The following is an 18,112-nucleotide window of genomic DNA, read 5'->3' on the forward strand; positions in this document are numbered from 1 at the left end:
AGAAAAGGATGTCCTGATGTGTACAATCTCTTTGAGCTCTTAAGAATTTTGAGAGTAGCCTGTGTGGTTTATTGTGCCATCACTTTATAAACTAATAGCTGTATTCATGACAAGACATGTCATATGCTTCTCACCTCTGCCATCCCTTCCACCGGCTTTTGTTTATCCACTTGTAGGATGCCATTCTTTGCCGTGCGAGACACTCGTAATTCATGCCATTGACCCAAACTGACAGGTTCTTCACTCCTGATTTAAGGGGAAGAAAACTCTTATGTATGTTATACTGTCGTCTTTCTGATACTTTCAAATATCACTGCCAAGATAAAGAGTCAAGTACTGCGGGGATGACTCAAAAAAAAAATAATTGAGTTTCTTTCCTTACAGGGAAGTAACATAATTTCTGAGTTCCATCAACAAAGAAACATAAAATCATGTTCCTACATCAAATGACAAGTCCTCTACTTTCATTTATTAAAAAACATTTCAATTATCAACATGCATTTCATCTACCTCAGAGCTAATTTTTCTGCAAAGTCATGTATAATGCACAAAGACAAATTTTAATCTCAGCTATACACCCTCTTTTCACAAAGACTTAAGCTTGGAGATAAAGCTTCCCACTAAATGGTCAGTTCAGTCTCACACTCTTTGTCTTCTTTTAAAACAGAAGCGCTTTGTGTTGGCTTATCAGTTCTATTTATGCAGACTGTTAAGTGAAATCTTCAGAGACACACACATACACACAGGCTGCTGTACATTAAGGGGAAGCAACTAAAATACGATCCTGATGATGTGATCCTGACTAGGAACAATAATCCCCAGTTGTTGTGTAAAACTTTCACCAGTCTCAAAGGAAGCATTTAAAACTGGTCTTACAATCTTTATTAATTCAGCACTAATATGAATGGCAGCCTGTAGAGTGGGTAAAAATACATCCCTCATCAATGAAGTTCTATAGAACTTTGCATTTTATCTTAACCAATGTAGCAAAATGGCATTTGAAACCATTTTATATCCAAATAATATCTTGCAGCCTTTTCTCCAAGATTCACTGCTCAAACTAGAAAAATTAGAAACAATGTTGTTTCGGACACCTTATGACTTTCTAGCTTTGTATTTTCAGGCTGTTTATGTTTAGAGATGAACAAAGATACATTTCAAAATGAAATACTTACTTAATTGAAAAAAAAAAGATTTGAAATAGTGATTCCATAGCAACTGAAACCCTGATTTTAAAATGTAATTAATTTTGAAAATGTGAAAATAGCAATTTTTTTTTTTCTGAACAATCAACATAAATGCAGACCTATTTTGTTCCTCCAAATTTCCTTGAAGTCCATTTTTATCTATTCAAAAGATCCTGGCAATATTACTTTTTACTATTACTAACTTTTTTTTTTTCGGAAAACCTCCATAAAAACATATTACCAAGCAATGTCGTCATTCACTCGTTGTCCTTCTTCTTGTTTAGTAGCATTTAGGGTTTAATTACCTCGGGCAAATCAATAGGTAATAGAATTTAGTCACCTTGAATAAGTCAGTATTTATAATGAAACCAGACAGATTTGGCTACCTAATAAGTGGCAATACATACATTTTATCTCCTCTGCTGATTAGGCCATCATCATGTCAAGCTTCCTGCTCTTCTAGATTTAATTACAATGAGGGATGAGTAAAACTTGCAGAGTTACCACTCGAAATCTGCAAGTTATTTCTTGGATTCACAGCCCTTTTTAAACCATCATGAGTTTTTTAATGCTTTTTGCAGGCATTTAAACACTTCTGGTTCTTTCCTTGCTGTGAGGTTGAGGATTATTTTTTTCCAGCTAAACTGAACCTTAAGAAACACCCCAAATCATGAAATTCTTGATCCTGCAAACATCTGGCCATGTGAAATCCCAGGGGACAGCTAATTTTCCTCTAGGCTATCCTGGTAAATAGTTTAAGTTCTGTATCTTGCCTTCTCTTCAGCATCCCTGCTCCTCTCTGCTCTTGGTGCTTCTCCATCTCAGTACAGGGCACAGTGCAAGGACCTCTGCAGATGACCTGGTCCCATCGCCTGCTCAAGCAAGGCCAGCCCAGGACTGCTGAAGCAAAACTTGAGCATCACGAAGTTCAGCTTTTGTACTCCTGTTGCTGACATACTAAAATGAGCTTACTTCATCCCTAATTATATTCTAATCGTATTCTAATTATATTCTAACATTTAACAGCCTGTTATCTCAGCCTGGTCCTATGAACATAGGGAGTCAGGACTACGTTGCACACATTATCTAGAAAAAGATGCTGAACTGGGCATAACTGCTCACACTAAGTAGTAGATTGGCTGCTGTGGTCCATGAGATGGTGACTGAGGATAGCAGCTGAGCTTGGGTTAATTATACTAGGATATCTGCAGTCTTGATGTACATCAGCCATGGGAAGGATTTTGCACGCTGAGGACAGTTCAACAGGTCATTCAAAAGTATAGGGCTAATGCATGAATGAAGTATGTAACTATACTGTCTGAAGCTTGAATGTATCCTTGTGCATGGATATAGTCATTAGCCAAGTAACATGGGACAGAAGGGTGGTAATAGATGGTCATCAGCTGGAGAAAGAGTGACACAATGTAATGCCAATAAGCAGTTGGTTATAAGGGAAACAGGGATTCGTGGTTTTTGGATTAGATTTATGGGCTCCAAAGGATTCAACTGTGTACCAGCATACTCCTACAGTATTAGCTTGCTAGAAAAGACTGAATCAATGAAACCGCTGTAAAAACTAACGTTGAACAGACAATCAGAAATTTGGCATTTCCTCATCAGGTGCCCGACTGTGCAAACTACATAATATTCATTGAACACAAATACCTGTAAACTATTGTTTAACACCATCTCTGTGTAATTCCGATGACTTTCAACTAAGTCTGTCAGATCCATGACATAATTCAGCTACCACATCCAACTCTATTTTCCTTAATATACATGACCTAAATGTTAGCTGGCTTCCTGTTCTCTCTTCCTTGTAAGGAGAAAGGGATATTTTCCACTCTAAGGCATATGCTTGTGCTTGTGCCACATTTTACAAGCCAAATACATCTCGGTTAAACTTCTCTACCTGTGCTTTGCAGCACTACAGTATTTTGGGGGAAAAAATGATTGTCTAATGTCATATGTTTGCCTGTAATAAGAATTAGACAGCTATAATCAGAAAGAGATTGAAAGCTGTTGTAAGAAGGGCCATTTTGGGTTGGAGTAAAGGTCTCTGACACTAGCTATTTCTGCTGCTCTGGACAAGAGAAAAGAACAGGGCAAGTATGGATACTTCCCTTGATACATCCTCCCAGCTTTTGGCAACTCGTCAATCAGCAATTTCCTGCATCAGAGGCTGCATCCGTACAATTGTGTTTGATCTCCCTCAATGCATCTTTCTTCAAATTTATCCAGTGATTTTGAACCTATTTATAGTTCCAGCATCTGTAACATGCTGTGACAATTAGCTTCCACAACTTATTTGTGTGCTGTCTGAAAAAAAAGTCTGACTTTCCTTATTTTATACTACTTGTTTTGTAGTTTCACTGGATTCCTAATTCTTCGATAATGAAAAAAATACATAATAATCATTCCTTATTTATCTCAATGTCACTCACAAATTAAAAATCTTTACCATTCTTCCACCAAGCTGTCTCTTTTCTAGGCTGACAGGTCCTACTGTATTTGTGGAAGCTCTTTCTTTCCCTCCCTGGATATCACCATTGCTCTGCTTCATAACTTTACTAATTTCTTGTTAAATGGGGTGACGAGAACTGCAGGAAGTTTTCAAGACATGGGTGCATGTACCAGGAATTTTTTCAGAGGCATTGTTCTTTATTCTACTCCTAATAATTCTCTGCATTGTATTTGCCTTTTTCTATTTGTCTCTAAGTTGCTTTCACAGGATGATGCCTAATGACTCCAAGATCTCTATCTGGCAACAATAACTGTATTGTCACGACTGTGCATTGTTAGGATTGTGCATTATTTTGCATTCACTGACTTGAAATTTCATTTCTCACTTTGCAATATGAATGGGCTTCTTTGCTTGGGTCCTCATTGAGGGAAAAAAGAGTATATTCCTTCCTAATCTCAGCATTGTGAAAATTCCCAGAGTTCACAGGAAACTTACTGTATGCAAAAGTTACAGGCAATGTACATATTTTGCATAAGCCTTGTATAGATTATTTCTATATATTAGGTCAGCCTGGTCCAACTGGCAGCCTCCTGGATCAGATCCAGGGTACTGAATACTTCCATTTGGCCCTTTGCCTTTTTCTCAGAGCACAAGGAGCAGCTGTTCAGGGACTGCGCACTCGGTTTACAGAGAGAGATAAGCCCTTTCTGAGGCATCTTCTCGCTTCTATCCTAGGCACCTATTTTAGGACGGGATGAATCATTCTCGGAAGGTCTGTCTTTCTCTGAGAGCCTGGATTACTGGTTTAAGCCAGACATCTAACTTTTAGGCTCAGGAAATTAGGTGAATTGAATCCCAGCACTGTGAGGAAGGAAAGCAGGGACCTGGAGGTATATGTTCTCCTTGTGATGCCTTCAGCCCAGTCCTTACTGTCAGGACTCCAGACCAGAAGGGAAGATGCTCAGAAAAGTGCCAATATTGTACCATCCTGTGGCTGTAAAGTATGAATATACGTATAAAATAATCACGGATCCCTTCCTCATTAACCTCTAATTAGCTGTGACACAGTTTAATGGTGGCAACAAGGGAATTTCCGCAAGATCGTACAGGAATAAAGGTAACATCTGCAATAAGATGGTGGCATAAAATTATAGCACTCATAACAATGCTTTGGGATGGAAATTAATGTAGGAAGAGTAGGAGAAAATCTTGTGCACTTAAATACAACCAGCGCTTCTGTGCTTCCTTAGAAGTAATAGCCTCTAGAGACTGATGGGCTCAACTATCCCATTATAGGTTATTATGCTTTCCAGCCCACTCCTCACCTGGATCTGCGCTGTGGCACGGCTGGAAAGAAAGTGTAAGAAACCCATTTTACCTGATAACAGCCGTTCCTGAGCCGCAGTCGAATCTGAACTCCACGTAACCAGCCACCATGTTAATGGAGAGGAAGTCCTTGCTGTCTGTGTCGTAGCTGTACAAAAGGACACCACTCTCTAAATCTGGACGAAACGTCATCTCAAACTCCATGAAGGAAAGGTAATTCTGTGGTTCCAAGGGCCAGGGTGTACTAGCAAATGACCTCAAGGATTCGTTGAACTGAGGTACAGTCAAGGTGATTGCTGGAAATCCAGAATACACAAGCAGGTCACTTGAGGCCCAAAGGTAAGGAACTGACTAACCCACTAACCAATGTCAGTTCTCTTGTTAGGTACTTAAAGCTAATATTAAGAAAACAAATCTAGAAGCTTTATCATCCAAGCTAAAAATATTTTTATCCTAACCACAAATATTGCTTCCCTCCTTAACCCCTTCTTTCTTCAAAGATATATTTGTACGATAAAATGCTTTGCCCCCTTTCTGTATTATGTCAGTGTTTCTCAAAGCAGTAGGCATGCACACAATGGGTGCTTTCATGGAAACCCATGCTCTGCAGCACAGAAAATAATGTGGTACGTACGTGATTATTTGTTCACATCTCCATGATTTCAACAGAAAGATGATATCTGGTATTTTCACAGAATCCAGAATGGCTGAGGTTGGAAGGGACCTCTGGAGATCATCTAGTCCAACCCCCCTGCTCAAGCAGGGTCCTCTAGAGCACATCGCCCAGGATCGCATCCAGGCGGGTTTTGAATATCTCCAGCGAAGGAGACTCCACTACCTCTCTGGGCAACCTCTTCCAGTGCTCCGTCACCCTCCCAGGAAACAAGTTTGCCCTCATGGTCAGATGGAACTTCCTGTGGTTCAGCTTGTGCCCGTTGCCTCTTGTCCTGTCGCTGGGCACCATGGAGAAGAGACTGGCCTCATCCTCTTGACACCCTCCCTTCAGATACTTGTACACAGTGATCAGATCCCCCCTCAGTCTTCTCTTCTCCAGGCTCAACAGGCCCAGCTCTCTCAGCCTTTCCTCATAGGAGAGATGCTCCAGTCCCCTCATCATCTTTGTAGCCCTCTGCTGGACTCCCTCCAACAGTGCCATGTCTCTCTTGTCCTGGGGAGCCGCCCAGAATTGGACACAGTACTCCAGGTGAGGCCTCCCAAAAGGGCTGAGGAGAGGGGCAGGATCACCTCCCTCCACCTGCTGGCAACACTCTGCCTAACGCACCCCAGGATACCAGTGGCCTTCTTGGCCACAAGGGCACATTGCTGGCTCATGGTCACCTTGTTGTCCACCAGCACTCCCAGCTCCTTCTCGGCAGAGCTACTTTCCAGCAGGTCAACCCCCAGCCTGCTCTGCTGCATGGCGTTGTTCCTCCCCAGGTGCAGGACCTTGCACTTGCCTTTGTTGAGCTTCAGGAGGTTCCTCTCCGCCCAGCTCTCCAGCCTGTCCAGGTCCCTCTGAAGGGCAGCACAGTCTTCTGGTGTGTTAGCCACTCCCCCCAGTTTAGTATCATCAGCAAACTTGCTGAGGGTGCACTCTCTCCCTTCATCCAAGCTAGACTCTGCGCCATTCACCACAACCCTCTGAGCCCTGCCATTCAGCCCTTTCTCAATTCACCTCACTGTCCACTTGTCCAGCCCATGCTTCCTGAGCTTGTCTATGAGGATGTGATGGGAGACAGTGTCAAAAGCCTTGCTGAAGTCCAGGCTGTTGTCCAACATCCACTGCTCTTCGCCCATCTACCCAGGCAGTCATTCCATCATAGAAGGCTATCAGATTGGTCAAGCACGATTTCCCTTTGGTGAATCCATGCTGACTACATTTTAGAATATACAACTGACATTGGTTTCAGGAGAAATGCATTTGGTTTTTTTTAGAGTTAATGTACAACTGTGGAGTGGTACATTATTTTAGCTTCTGAAAGGTGAGTTTGAGAAGCTGACTACGCAGGAGCTGGATATAGCTCCAGAATGAATGGTGGGGGAAGGTTTCATTATGTGATTTTAAATAGAAGAAATAACAAGGACTGTCTTCTATCAATGTAATATTGTAAGACAGCCTTGGATATCAATATGGGGCAAATGCACTGAACACTAGATAACATATGCAAAGAAATATAAGCAACCTAGCATCCTCTCACCTTCTTCACAATGATGACCTTTAAATCCGAGAGGGCAAAGGCAAATATATGAATCAGCTTTGCTTGCAGTACAGGTACCACTGTTGATACAGGAAGCTTCATCACAAATTCCACTGCTACATTCACCTGAACAGAGCCAGAACATAACATATCAAAGGAGTTTGTCAAAGAAGATTTATTTGCCTGTTGATCATTACTAGTAACAAATACAATTTGCTCTCCGATGTAGATTCTTTCCCAATTTGTCAAACTGTGCACCTTTCAGGTAAAGTAGCTTCACTGTCAGCACTGGCTTTAGAACAGACTGGAAAGAGACTTTAAAAACAGCAGAAATTATCACTAAGCAGCAAACCTTGACAGTCATGCATTTCACTCATTTCCCAGGTAACTAATTTTCTGTCTCTGTTCCCACCTCTATTTTCTTGTGTTAATTTCAAAATCTCCAAAAGTCATCACATTGTTTACAAGCATTGTGATTTGTTTGAGTTCAATTACCTTAAGTGCTTCCTTCTTCATGGTAAATTTGTGCCATGGTAAACTGGGAAGGTGTTAATCATCATCAGCTAATCTTATTAACTAAAATGAGGTTAACTCTTCTGCCTGCACTAAAAGGGACCCATATCACCAGGAGATGGGCTTTCTAAGCAGCGTTTCTACTCTGCTGGCCTATAACTTCTAAGAACAAGATGATGATTTTTTTTGCTACAATTAAGCTGAAACTGCCATAGAATAAATAGTTTACTTATTTGCCTCTTAGAACTATGATAACTGTTAGAGTATTTCATGGTCAAATGCACACTTTATGAAGTACTGGTTAATCTTACTTTTCTTCTTTATTTTAAATAGTTTCTGCTTAGATAGATTCCCCCTCATTCATAGTACTAAACTGAAAATTATTCATTAAGAAAGCTTAAATAACACATTTGCGGTTGGAAGGGCAAAGTTTCTGAAAAACTAAAAATCATATTTATTTTGGAGTACTCAGAAATATCGCCTCTGAGATGAGACAGGTGTAGGGAGGTAATTCTGACACTCCTGTTGAATATTATCACAAACAGCCACTGGAGAATAGTTTTGTTATCTGAGGTGACTGAGAAAAGTTTGGTATATCTACTACAAGAAGAGGCTACTTTATGTGTTTTTCTTTTGTTTAAATACAGCACTCTGACCCGATCGCTCTGCTTATAAAGACAGTTTCCAGAGCAGGACTCTACAAAACTTCAGTGAGGTACTGGCATTAGGACAGTGCCAGCATTATAGTTTGGTTTCCCACCACATATTCAGAAAAAAAAGTGCAGTGAAATCCCTCTTGTGTAGATGGCTGACGTGCCGCTTCATCCAGTTACAAAAATGAGAAGATCACTCAGCTGTCCAGGCTGGAAAATAACCTTTTCTTACTGAGTTGCAGAAGACAGACACAGTAATAACTCTTAGGTCATCTGGTATAACTCCCTGTCAGAACAGACTTGTCTTGTATTGTACATTTACAAATATCCCATCAGGTCCATTTTTTATTGTGGAGAGGGAAGGCCTGAGTACGCTGTTCACAATGCAAGGCTCCAGGGCTAACCCATGGATCAGAATCAAAATATAAAAGGCCCCTGGAACAGAACAAACACTCCTTCTGCATAGAAGGAGACAATTTACCCTTTCAAAAGGCGGCCGCATATCCAGCTGCAGGAGCTCCTGTACTCACAGTGCTAATTTAGCCATCCTTTCCTCTTCTGAGCAGTTAATGGCCACGGTAAAATAAAGCAGGACAAGACTGGGGTTTTGTTACAGTGTTTTCCATGTAACTGTACCCCGTTTCAGTAGAATTTAAACTACAGTTTCAATGGGGTTTAAACAACATCTTTCATATATAAATCCTATTTTAAAATTTATTACAAAATAGAGAACATTTTAAAACAGTAATTTGTACCTTTCCTCAAGGTCCTTTTCAGTCTTACTGCCTAGGATCACTATGATTGTAAACAAGTACCTAGTCTCTGAGATCTCTCATGTTCTCGCTCTCTCATCACTTATCATGATGCAACAGAAATGAGTAGCACCAGTTCCCTTTTACAGATAGGGAAACTGAGCCAAGATATGTGGGTAAACACAGATGCTGATATACTGAAATGCAAACAGAAAACTCACATAATGCCTATCTTTACTACATCTGCCTGACTAATAGTCAATGCTACTAGTCCTTTCAAACAGACCAAAGTTGAGTAAAATCTCTGAAAATCAGAAAAGGACAAGGAAGATAACAATAATGGGACAAGGTGCAGGCTCACTGGTTTTAGGGGCAGTTTGAACTGCAGCGGTCTTGGTATTTAAGGACCGCGCTGCTCTCACAGTGTCCCAGTGACATGGAATATTTCAGCACTCAGTCCAGCACAGGTGACTAAACGGAAAAGACAAATCACACATCTGACGTCTACGTCCACTGCCACCCTAGTGGAAGATGAGGACGAGGGAAGCTTCAGCAAGAATACGAGGTACCGATACGCCGGTTCAGGAGGACAAGCACTGCCTCCTTTGCCATCACCTTCCCTCACAGTCTGGTCTGCAAGGACTTCTAATGGGGCCGGCAGAAACAGCTTAAGGCAGGAGGGATCCCTGCCTTCCTCACTCTCCATTCTACGGTCCACGTACCATAGCACCACTGATTTACACACAGTGCCAAGAGGAAAGAAAGAAAAGGCTGACTAGCAGAAAACATTCCTAAACTCAGTGAAGTTTCACTTCCAATTTATTTATTTTAGGCTTAAATTATATTCCACATTGTTTGCAAATCTCTCATGGTAGCTTCATATAAATGTGTGCAGCCACGTAAGGACAGTAAGGCTCTATCACTCAGTTTTGAGTCACACATGGCAAAACCCAGCATTTACTTTCATTGATGTTGATCGTTAATGCAGTAGTACGTGGGGCATTCACGGATGGGAAGGAAAGCTAGTTGCAAGCCAACAGGCAACAGTGATTAGGGCTCAGAGAACTCCAGTAAGGCTTTCATCTATAGATATAAATTCCACAGATTCTCACTCTGTCGTGAAATTACTCTCTCTGTTTCCAAAGTCTTATTCTTTTCACCATCTTTCTTGGGCCACTCTGTTCCCTTCCCTTATATTGGAAGGTTGCTCATTTTTTCTAGAGAATGCAGAGCAATTGTTAGGAAGTTTCTCATTAACCACTTCCTTCTTCAGATTCCAAATGCAAAGCTATAAACGAGAAGAAAGATGACTCTGTGGCTGAAGCATGGCACCGAGAGTTAGAAGATATGGGATCTATTTCCTGTCTTTACCACTTGTTTTCTGAGTTGGGGTTTACTCTTTGTCTTAAATTGTTTAGACTGGGAGGTTATTAAAGCAAGGATTTTGTTGCCGTATCTTTTTTTCAAGTGCATAACATGGATGAAACAGAGATGAATAAATATGAATAGACAACAGGACTTGTTCATTAACTTCCCTCCTTCTCCATCTTTTCATCTGCAAAGGGGAGATAATGTTACAATTCCACTTCATAAAGCTGTTGAGAGAATTTATTTCAGGGTATTTTTTAATCATACTGAGATCCTGGAAACGAAAACAGTGGCTGGTCAATGGGAAAGCCTGTTTGCCTCAGCTGTAATGGGGGTTTCAGTGGAAAGAGCTCTTTGTAAAGGCAAGAGTACTGCTGCGGGTCTGAAAAATCCCTGCAGTCCTTTGGACAAATGCAATGATGCCTTTGGGCAAAACACATTTTGTTGTGCCCATAGTTTGTTGTCCATGTGTCTGTTTGTTAAATACAAACTCAGCATGCATACCATTGATTTCTGATGATACGAGTGTCAGTCAGGAACACGAAGAGCCATCCTGAGAAATGCTGGCAGAAATACTCACGCAGGGATGACTGTATCAGCAACACTGAGTTCCTTTTTTTTTTAAGATGGTGGCTTTTCAGATGGTTTTACTGTTGTGTTGCATAGCTGTGTCCACAAGGAAGGTTTTTTTGGTATTCCACAGTGACACTCGCACAGTGCGATAAAGCCCCCGCTACTGCAGACGATTAAAGTAATGCTCAAAGATACACAGAAATACAGAAAAACCGGAGACCACAACCTTCCCTCTCAAATCTGGACCACTGCTCAATTTTTTCAACAGGCATCTGCTTTAATGCTGGTTTAAGACTGATTAAGGACCCCATAACATCACACTTACCTACATCAGCTCCACTTAGCGCTCTCCCCAACGGCCAGGGTCTCATATCAACTACTTTTCCATTGATGCTGAGGGTCTGAACACAGCCCTGGAACCCGCGGTTTGTGCCTGCTGCTCTGACCAGCCAATACACGCTGGGGGCACCGCCAACGTAGAAGGGAGTCCGAAACGTAATTTTACTATATTGGCCCTAAAGGGAAAACAGAGCATGACATGATATATTTTATGTTATAAAAACATAACTAATTAAGCCACACTGCATATAATCAATTATTTTCTCCATGAAGAACTGTCTCAGGGGATATGTAGGATGCTCACTGGTAATTCCTTCCCATTAGGCATTCCTCCTCTCAGTGTGTCATTTTAAATGTTATTTTTTGCATTCACTGTTCTTGCAAAACAGCTTGGACTATTCAATCACTAAAAAATCACTATATTCTGAGGAGGGATTGTGGATATCTGTCTTTTGCTGTGATTTCTTCCCTTACTTTTGCCAAAATTGTCTTTCCTCTAAATTCTAAGGCCTGGGGGACACAGACCAATGTGAAAGTGCCTTTTGGAGAGGACTCAGCTAATACCATAGAATAATAATAAAATGACAAAAAACTATGGTAAAAACAAAGCCAAGACATAAACTGACACAACTACAACAACTTCATTGGGATTCTGCTCACTTTGCCAGCACTATATTTACTCCCCCTTGCTTTTTTCGCCTTAACCTGTCTGTGGAAACCTACACATGCAAAGTGTACTAGCACTGCTATAGTACACAGGAAGAAACAAACAACTGAGTGAATCTTTTCGATCACTGGATCAACCCCCACGCCATTGTGAGCGACTGAGTCTAATTCCTTTCATAAATTGGTCAAAATATGCCTTCTGCCTTCTAGCCAAAGGCCGTTCCAAAACTTCACTGCTCTTTAGTAAGAAATCTTCCAAATTCCTACCCATGTTTATTCATCGCCAGTTTATGCCAACGCATTCCTGTGTCTGGGTTGGCCTTTAGCCTGAACAGTTTCTAGAGTTTTCACCCCTTCCCTGCCTTATTGTCCCCATGTTATTTATAAGGATAAATCATATCCCCAAAGCCTATATTTGCCAGGCTAAAAGAACCAATGTTACTGAGTCTATGGGTGTTACCGCACAGCGCACTGTAGAAACACCTCAAATGGATCTGCATGAGCAGGGAAAACTAATCCAGGTGAAGTCGGTGACTGTAGATAGTTCAGACGTCTGCAGAGTTACACAGTGGGCAAATGCTCCAGCCTGTCCCAATTGCTTCCCACCACCCCTCGCCTCTGTTGCTCCCGTCCCTCCAGTCTGTCAAGCTCCACTTCTCTAACCTGTTCAAGCCAAAATGAACCAGATGAGAAAAGAGGCTGATGATGATTCTGCTGACGCTAACACACACCATTTGGACTAGAGTGGGCTGAGGAAGACTCACAGGAACAGCAATACTAAGGGAGTAGAAGCCCTAGCAGAAATAACTCCCAGAGCAATCATATCTTGTTCTGGTATAGCTGCAGCTAGAAAAATATATGCGTCCAGTGCCAAATTCTTCTTGTAATAATCCCTGCAGACCATAATCATCCCGCTGGCCCTTCTTTGCACCTTCTCTTGTTTGACTTCATCTGTCTTGTATATGGGTGATCACAGCCGTACACAGCCAGATGCTGTCCCACCGAAGCCTTTTACAATGGCACTAGTCTCTACTGGAAATACCTCTCCTGATTCACCCTAGAATCACATTTGCCCTTACAGAAGCATCTGATAGACACTAACATCCTTCTTCTCTGTCATTCTCAACTGGTGAGCTCTCCATATGCAGCAGAAGTTAGACTCCAAGCACACAGTATTTATGCTGCTGGGCTTCATCCTGTTCCTACTACTCAAGTCCTCAAGATTTTTTTCCTTTCAGAGACTGCACATGAAAGCGTAAAGTGATATGATGTCTGAAGCCACCTTTTGCAGGGGTAGGTATGGCATGCTAACAGTGCTTAGAGAAGACATCTGAACCAATTTGCAAATGACTTTTTTTTCAGTTTTGTTTTTCTTTTTTTTTTCAATTTCACTTCTGTTTTCGGGCCTGGTAACAGAAGAGCAAGTCAAGACATCTTCCTCTATTATATTTTATCCCGGCTGCCTCATATGGAATTCTTGGTGTTAATATAAATCAGGGCAGAATCTGGTTCTCTGTCTCTAACTGCACGGCAATCTTTATAATCTAATGTTAACTTTGTTTCCTTTTTATTTGTTTTGCTTTTCAGTTTGTTCCAGAAGCAAGGATGCCTCTGCAGTGCATTTGTGTTCTTGAAGTTTTCTATCAGCCTGAGTTCCTTTTAAATCTCTCTCATCAAAATATTACTGTGCTTAAATCTATGTCCATTGTACACACGTCATTACACTTACGTGTATATGTATGTTGTGCAGCTATATATATATATTTTATATAGCTAGAAGGATATAGATATAGACAGAAAGATAGACATACACACACGCACACATATATGTTCGCAATTTTTTCTGGGTGAAGAAGCAGAAAAGAGCAAGATTGAATTCTCTGAGGCTTGAAAAAGAAAGCAATCAGGGAGAGCAGCTGTAAAGCCTGGCAAACTTCTAACAGCAGCCTGCATCTGAGATTGGGGTGGCTGAGCAAAAAAAGAGCACACTAGGAAACTGTGATGGCATTCACTGCTGGGATATTATCTATGTGATTTCTAGACCACATGTCTGGAAGAGTAGTCTGTCCAGTCCACTACTTTCTCCAAAACTGATGAATAACAATGTACTTTTTAAATCTGATCAGACTTCTGCCAGCAAGAAGAAGTGTCATCATACCTTGAGAGAGCCCAAGGTAGAGCTCCAGGTGCAGGATTACTTACCTGAGACTTTCCTGCGACGGGAGTGTCATTGTCCATCTTGAGCCAGCCATTCTGCCCATCTCTGAACAAAGTGACACTGTGCCAGTTCCCCAGTTTGATTTTGTTTTCACTCGTTATGACTGCAACTCCAGTGCCACAGTTGAACCTGTGAGCAAGAGACAGAGCGTGCAGGGTGACAATCTTTCATTAACTTAAATAACCAACGGTCATTTTTAGACTCTGAGTATTCCCTTCCCTTCTGGAAACCTTTCTGTTTCACATTCCCTATTGAAAGGCCACAGGAAAATTAGAGAGATAGCAGGTCTACATCTGATCTAAGTTTCAAGCTTTCTTTAATATCCTTCTTTTTCCCATGGAGAAGATTTTGCATCCTCTGGCAATACCAGGTGCATGCAAAGCTTGCCAACCGCTGAAACTGTTTCAAGATGCAGGGTATTACAGTCTGAGTTCTTGCTATTACAGTAATTTGTCTTGAGAATTTTTCTAGGTCCCTGGTGAAAGGCAGTGCTATATTAATAACTCCGGGATTCTATATGAAACTCAAATCTTTCAGTACTGATTGACAAGGATACCTCCACGAGAGTCTCTGCGGAGCTGCACGTGCACAAAACATGCCATTTTCTCTGATTGCCCTTCAATACATGAGGTGAATAGAAACAGGGCTAAGACACATCATTCACTTTGTCTTTCCCCACTTCCAAAGGAATTACCCTCCCAAATAAGACGACCCTTGAGATATTCTCTCAAATGCTTATCTATGGCAGTGCAAGAAACTTCCTCTGTCTTCATTTAAAAGACCTGCCACTCCTATCTAAATGACGGATACGGGATGAAGTTCTAGGCCTCTTGCTCACACTAAATCTCTTTTACTACATTCTCTTCAGATCCTTTTGCTGTGAAGCAAACAAAACGACTGTACACACCTCTACACAGCAAAAACTGAGCAAGTGCAGGGGCTAACTGGCATTTCTGATAACATAGCAATGATTCCCACAATAATGCCCCTAAGAAGACTCATTTTTCCTAAGAAAAAATCATTTTGCCTTTGCAGGAAGGTCTACGTAAAGTGAGTTCGACAAGGCATATGTCTACGCACTAAACAAGGATGAGAGAACAAAATACTGAAGAACTGCTCCATGAAGTCGTACTGTTCATTTTGCGCACTGCCTGGGGCAGAAGTCACAGATATGACAGCTATTCATCACATAAAGGAGTCCCAGGAAGCCCCTTTCCTTTACACCAGATTTTGGGTGGAGGTGAACATAGCAGAAATCAATGCTTTACCTGAACTGCAGGTTACGCCGGATGATTGCTAGTGACATAAAATCACCCCGACCGTGTTCATTTTCTCCACAGTATAGCAGCAAACCATCTTCTGATTCAGCCTGCAATCACCACATCAACATGAAAAATCAAAGTCTAAGCCTCAAAGTGACAGACTGCAATGCAAGTAGCAGTGGGGGACTTTTCTCCAGAAAATGTACAGCATTTATCCGATGGTGTTTTTAAATTGCAAAACCAGAAAGAGGTTGACCAATTTCAAATCCCACATTTAAAAACATAAAAAACCATGGCCTTAGTGCTTAAATGGTTTAGACCTTCTCTTCTATTTACAGTATGACCTATCAACAGTATCAGACCTACAGACAAGCGCGAATCATTAAAACCTGTCAGATACGTCCCACGCAAGACCTGTGAGCACAAAGTCTAGCAAGAAGTCCTAGCAAGCCTGGTAAGTCTGGACCCGCCAGACGTACTGCCCATGAATACGCACACCCTGTTTCACATGTTCAGTGAGTCTAGCACTTTTCAAACTGAAGAACCTGTGCAGGCACAATTTACCCATATGTGCAGAGCAACTGACACAGCCATCCTGCAATTTAGGCTGACAAATTGCCAGGAAAGTGTTAGACCACCGTGTGAGGCAACAGGTTACGACTGCTCCAGCGACAGTCTCGTACCTAGAGCGCGAAGCTCGCAAGTCTGCCGTATGCGGCAGCAGGGCTGCATCTGACAGCTCACCTACGGCATGTGCCCGGCCGCCTTCCCTACAGGAGGCACTGCCAGCTCTGTCCGTAACACACAGACGGCATTAACAGGAGGCAACGTGAGATCCACCCCACCACATCAGACCCACGGTTTAACTAGTTCAGTATCTTGCAGTTACTAGTGGCTGGTGTCCCATATTTCAGAGAGGAAAATAATACCTACTTATATCCCGCAGGGTAAGAAACAAAGTCTGGCGGTCTTTCGCTCAGGAGAGCAAGATCACCATTTCCTATGTGTAAACATAACGCGTGGCACTTCCAAACTGTAATTTACAAAAAGTACAGGCGCATTTCAGCCTGTAGCTCATTCACATGACTATAGTCCTGCCAAGGCACATCGCTGCTAGTATTGCTAATCCCAGGGATCCTCTCACGCACTGACTATCAATAACAGATACAAACATTTTAGCTCAGATCACCAAATTCATTCACATTCACTGAACGTGAAGCCAGATCTGTAGATACGACGGTTAGGTACATGCTCACCACGATTACATCAGAAGCTACAACAAAGCTAAGTTATTGTTCCAGGGTCCACAGCACTGGAATAAGCAAATAACATTAAAAGCTCCTATGTATGTGAACACGGGATTGCTTAAACTTACCCTGAATTCAAGGGTAATTTGAAACTTCTGATAGGAGTTTTTCAGTGGTTCAAAGGTGATATATGAGTAGCCAGAGAACTGAGGATACTGGATAATAATATCTGAAAAGCAAAGACAGAAGCATGCTGTTTAGAAGTTTTCTCCTATATAAAAATCGATATACACATTTAGCACTAGATAACATCAGGTGAAAATGCAAGGCAGAGTTCCTCCAGAGGCAACTATCAGTCAGCAGCAGTCAACAATCAGTTAACCTATTGCTTTGTCCTCCCACCACCTTTCACAACTAATTCCTTTATTCCCAAGGTTCTGGGGAACTTGGAAAGAAACAGGATACTGAGGGCCAAATACTGTTCAACAGTTTAATCACTGGCTTCAGGAACTTACTCCAGATTCTCGTCTCTGTTATAGAAGACAGAATTTGGCTATTTTTTTATTTATCTCTTCTTCTAGGCATTCGTTTAACACAGAGACACCAAAGTTAATTTTCTGTTTTGATGGATTATAAAAACATATGCGGGAAAAGCACACGGGGCCAGATTCCACGCCGCATTAGTCACTGCTGCTTCGTAGCTGCTGCGTCTAGCATCCCAAGCATCCTGAGCTGGCTCATGATAGTGCACCAGCCCCTACTGCTTCTCCCTAGTAACCTCAGGGTATAAGGTAAAGGGGGTGGTGGGGAGGAGAAGGTCCCTGCTGACACCTTTCCAACCGAGGAATCCCTGGCTGCCTCAGCGGCCATTTGAATTGCTGTTGTCCGCTGGAGTATCAACCCTCACCCTTCACTATCGTATGTCAGAGCCAGCTCAACCCAGCTCCAACATTGGAAAAAACAAAAAGATATCTTACTGCTACCTTTGCAGCTCCTTTGCCTGAGAAGCACAGAGGACAGGCTCAGTTTGTCTGGATTTCTTATTTTTGCAACGGATATAAGCATAATGAGAAAGGAAGGATGAAGTGCCCTACTCCTCTCTGCTATTTGATTTTTGAGTGGATTTTACTCGCATATTTGGGTCTAGATACAGTTATCTCAGCTTTTTTGCTAGCAAGCAAACAAATAACATATATCCTAGACTGAGATGAAGGGAACCAGTGGTATAAACCTGAATGCTGTAGCAATATTCTCTTTGCTATAGCAAAGATGTATCTTATATATTTTTGCTACAGCAAAGAGAAATTGACTCAGGTACTGATCACAAACAGAACTGACTGGACCAC

At 41.7% G+C, this 18,112-nt stretch overlaps 1 protein-coding gene across 2 annotated transcripts in view; it reads right to left on the reverse strand.

The window, feature by feature from the left end:
- LOC104147792 (pikachurin) overlaps positions 1-18,112 on the reverse strand; it is an 81,770-nt gene that overhangs the window by 14,119 nt on the left and 49,539 nt on the right. For both annotated transcript variants that reach the window (XM_068925699.1, XM_068925698.1), the window contains exons 10-16: positions 16,895-16,995; positions 15,526-15,626; positions 14,242-14,386; positions 11,360-11,549; positions 7,176-7,301; positions 5,030-5,273; positions 135-246 (exon numbers count right to left, since the gene is read on the reverse strand). In XM_068925699.1, the coding sequence (XP_068781800.1) occupies positions 135-246; positions 5,030-5,273; positions 7,176-7,301; positions 11,360-11,549; positions 14,242-14,386; positions 15,526-15,626; positions 16,895-16,995 (1,019 nt within the window). The remainder of the gene's footprint in view (positions 1-134; positions 247-5,029; positions 5,274-7,175; positions 7,302-11,359; positions 11,550-14,241; positions 14,387-15,525; positions 15,627-16,894; positions 16,996-18,112) is intronic.

This window comes from Struthio camelus, chromosome W (genome assembly GCF_040807025.1).
Source record: "Struthio camelus isolate bStrCam1 chromosome W, bStrCam1.hap1, whole genome shotgun sequence".
NCBI lineage: Eukaryota > Metazoa > Chordata > Aves > Struthioniformes > Struthionidae > Struthio > Struthio camelus.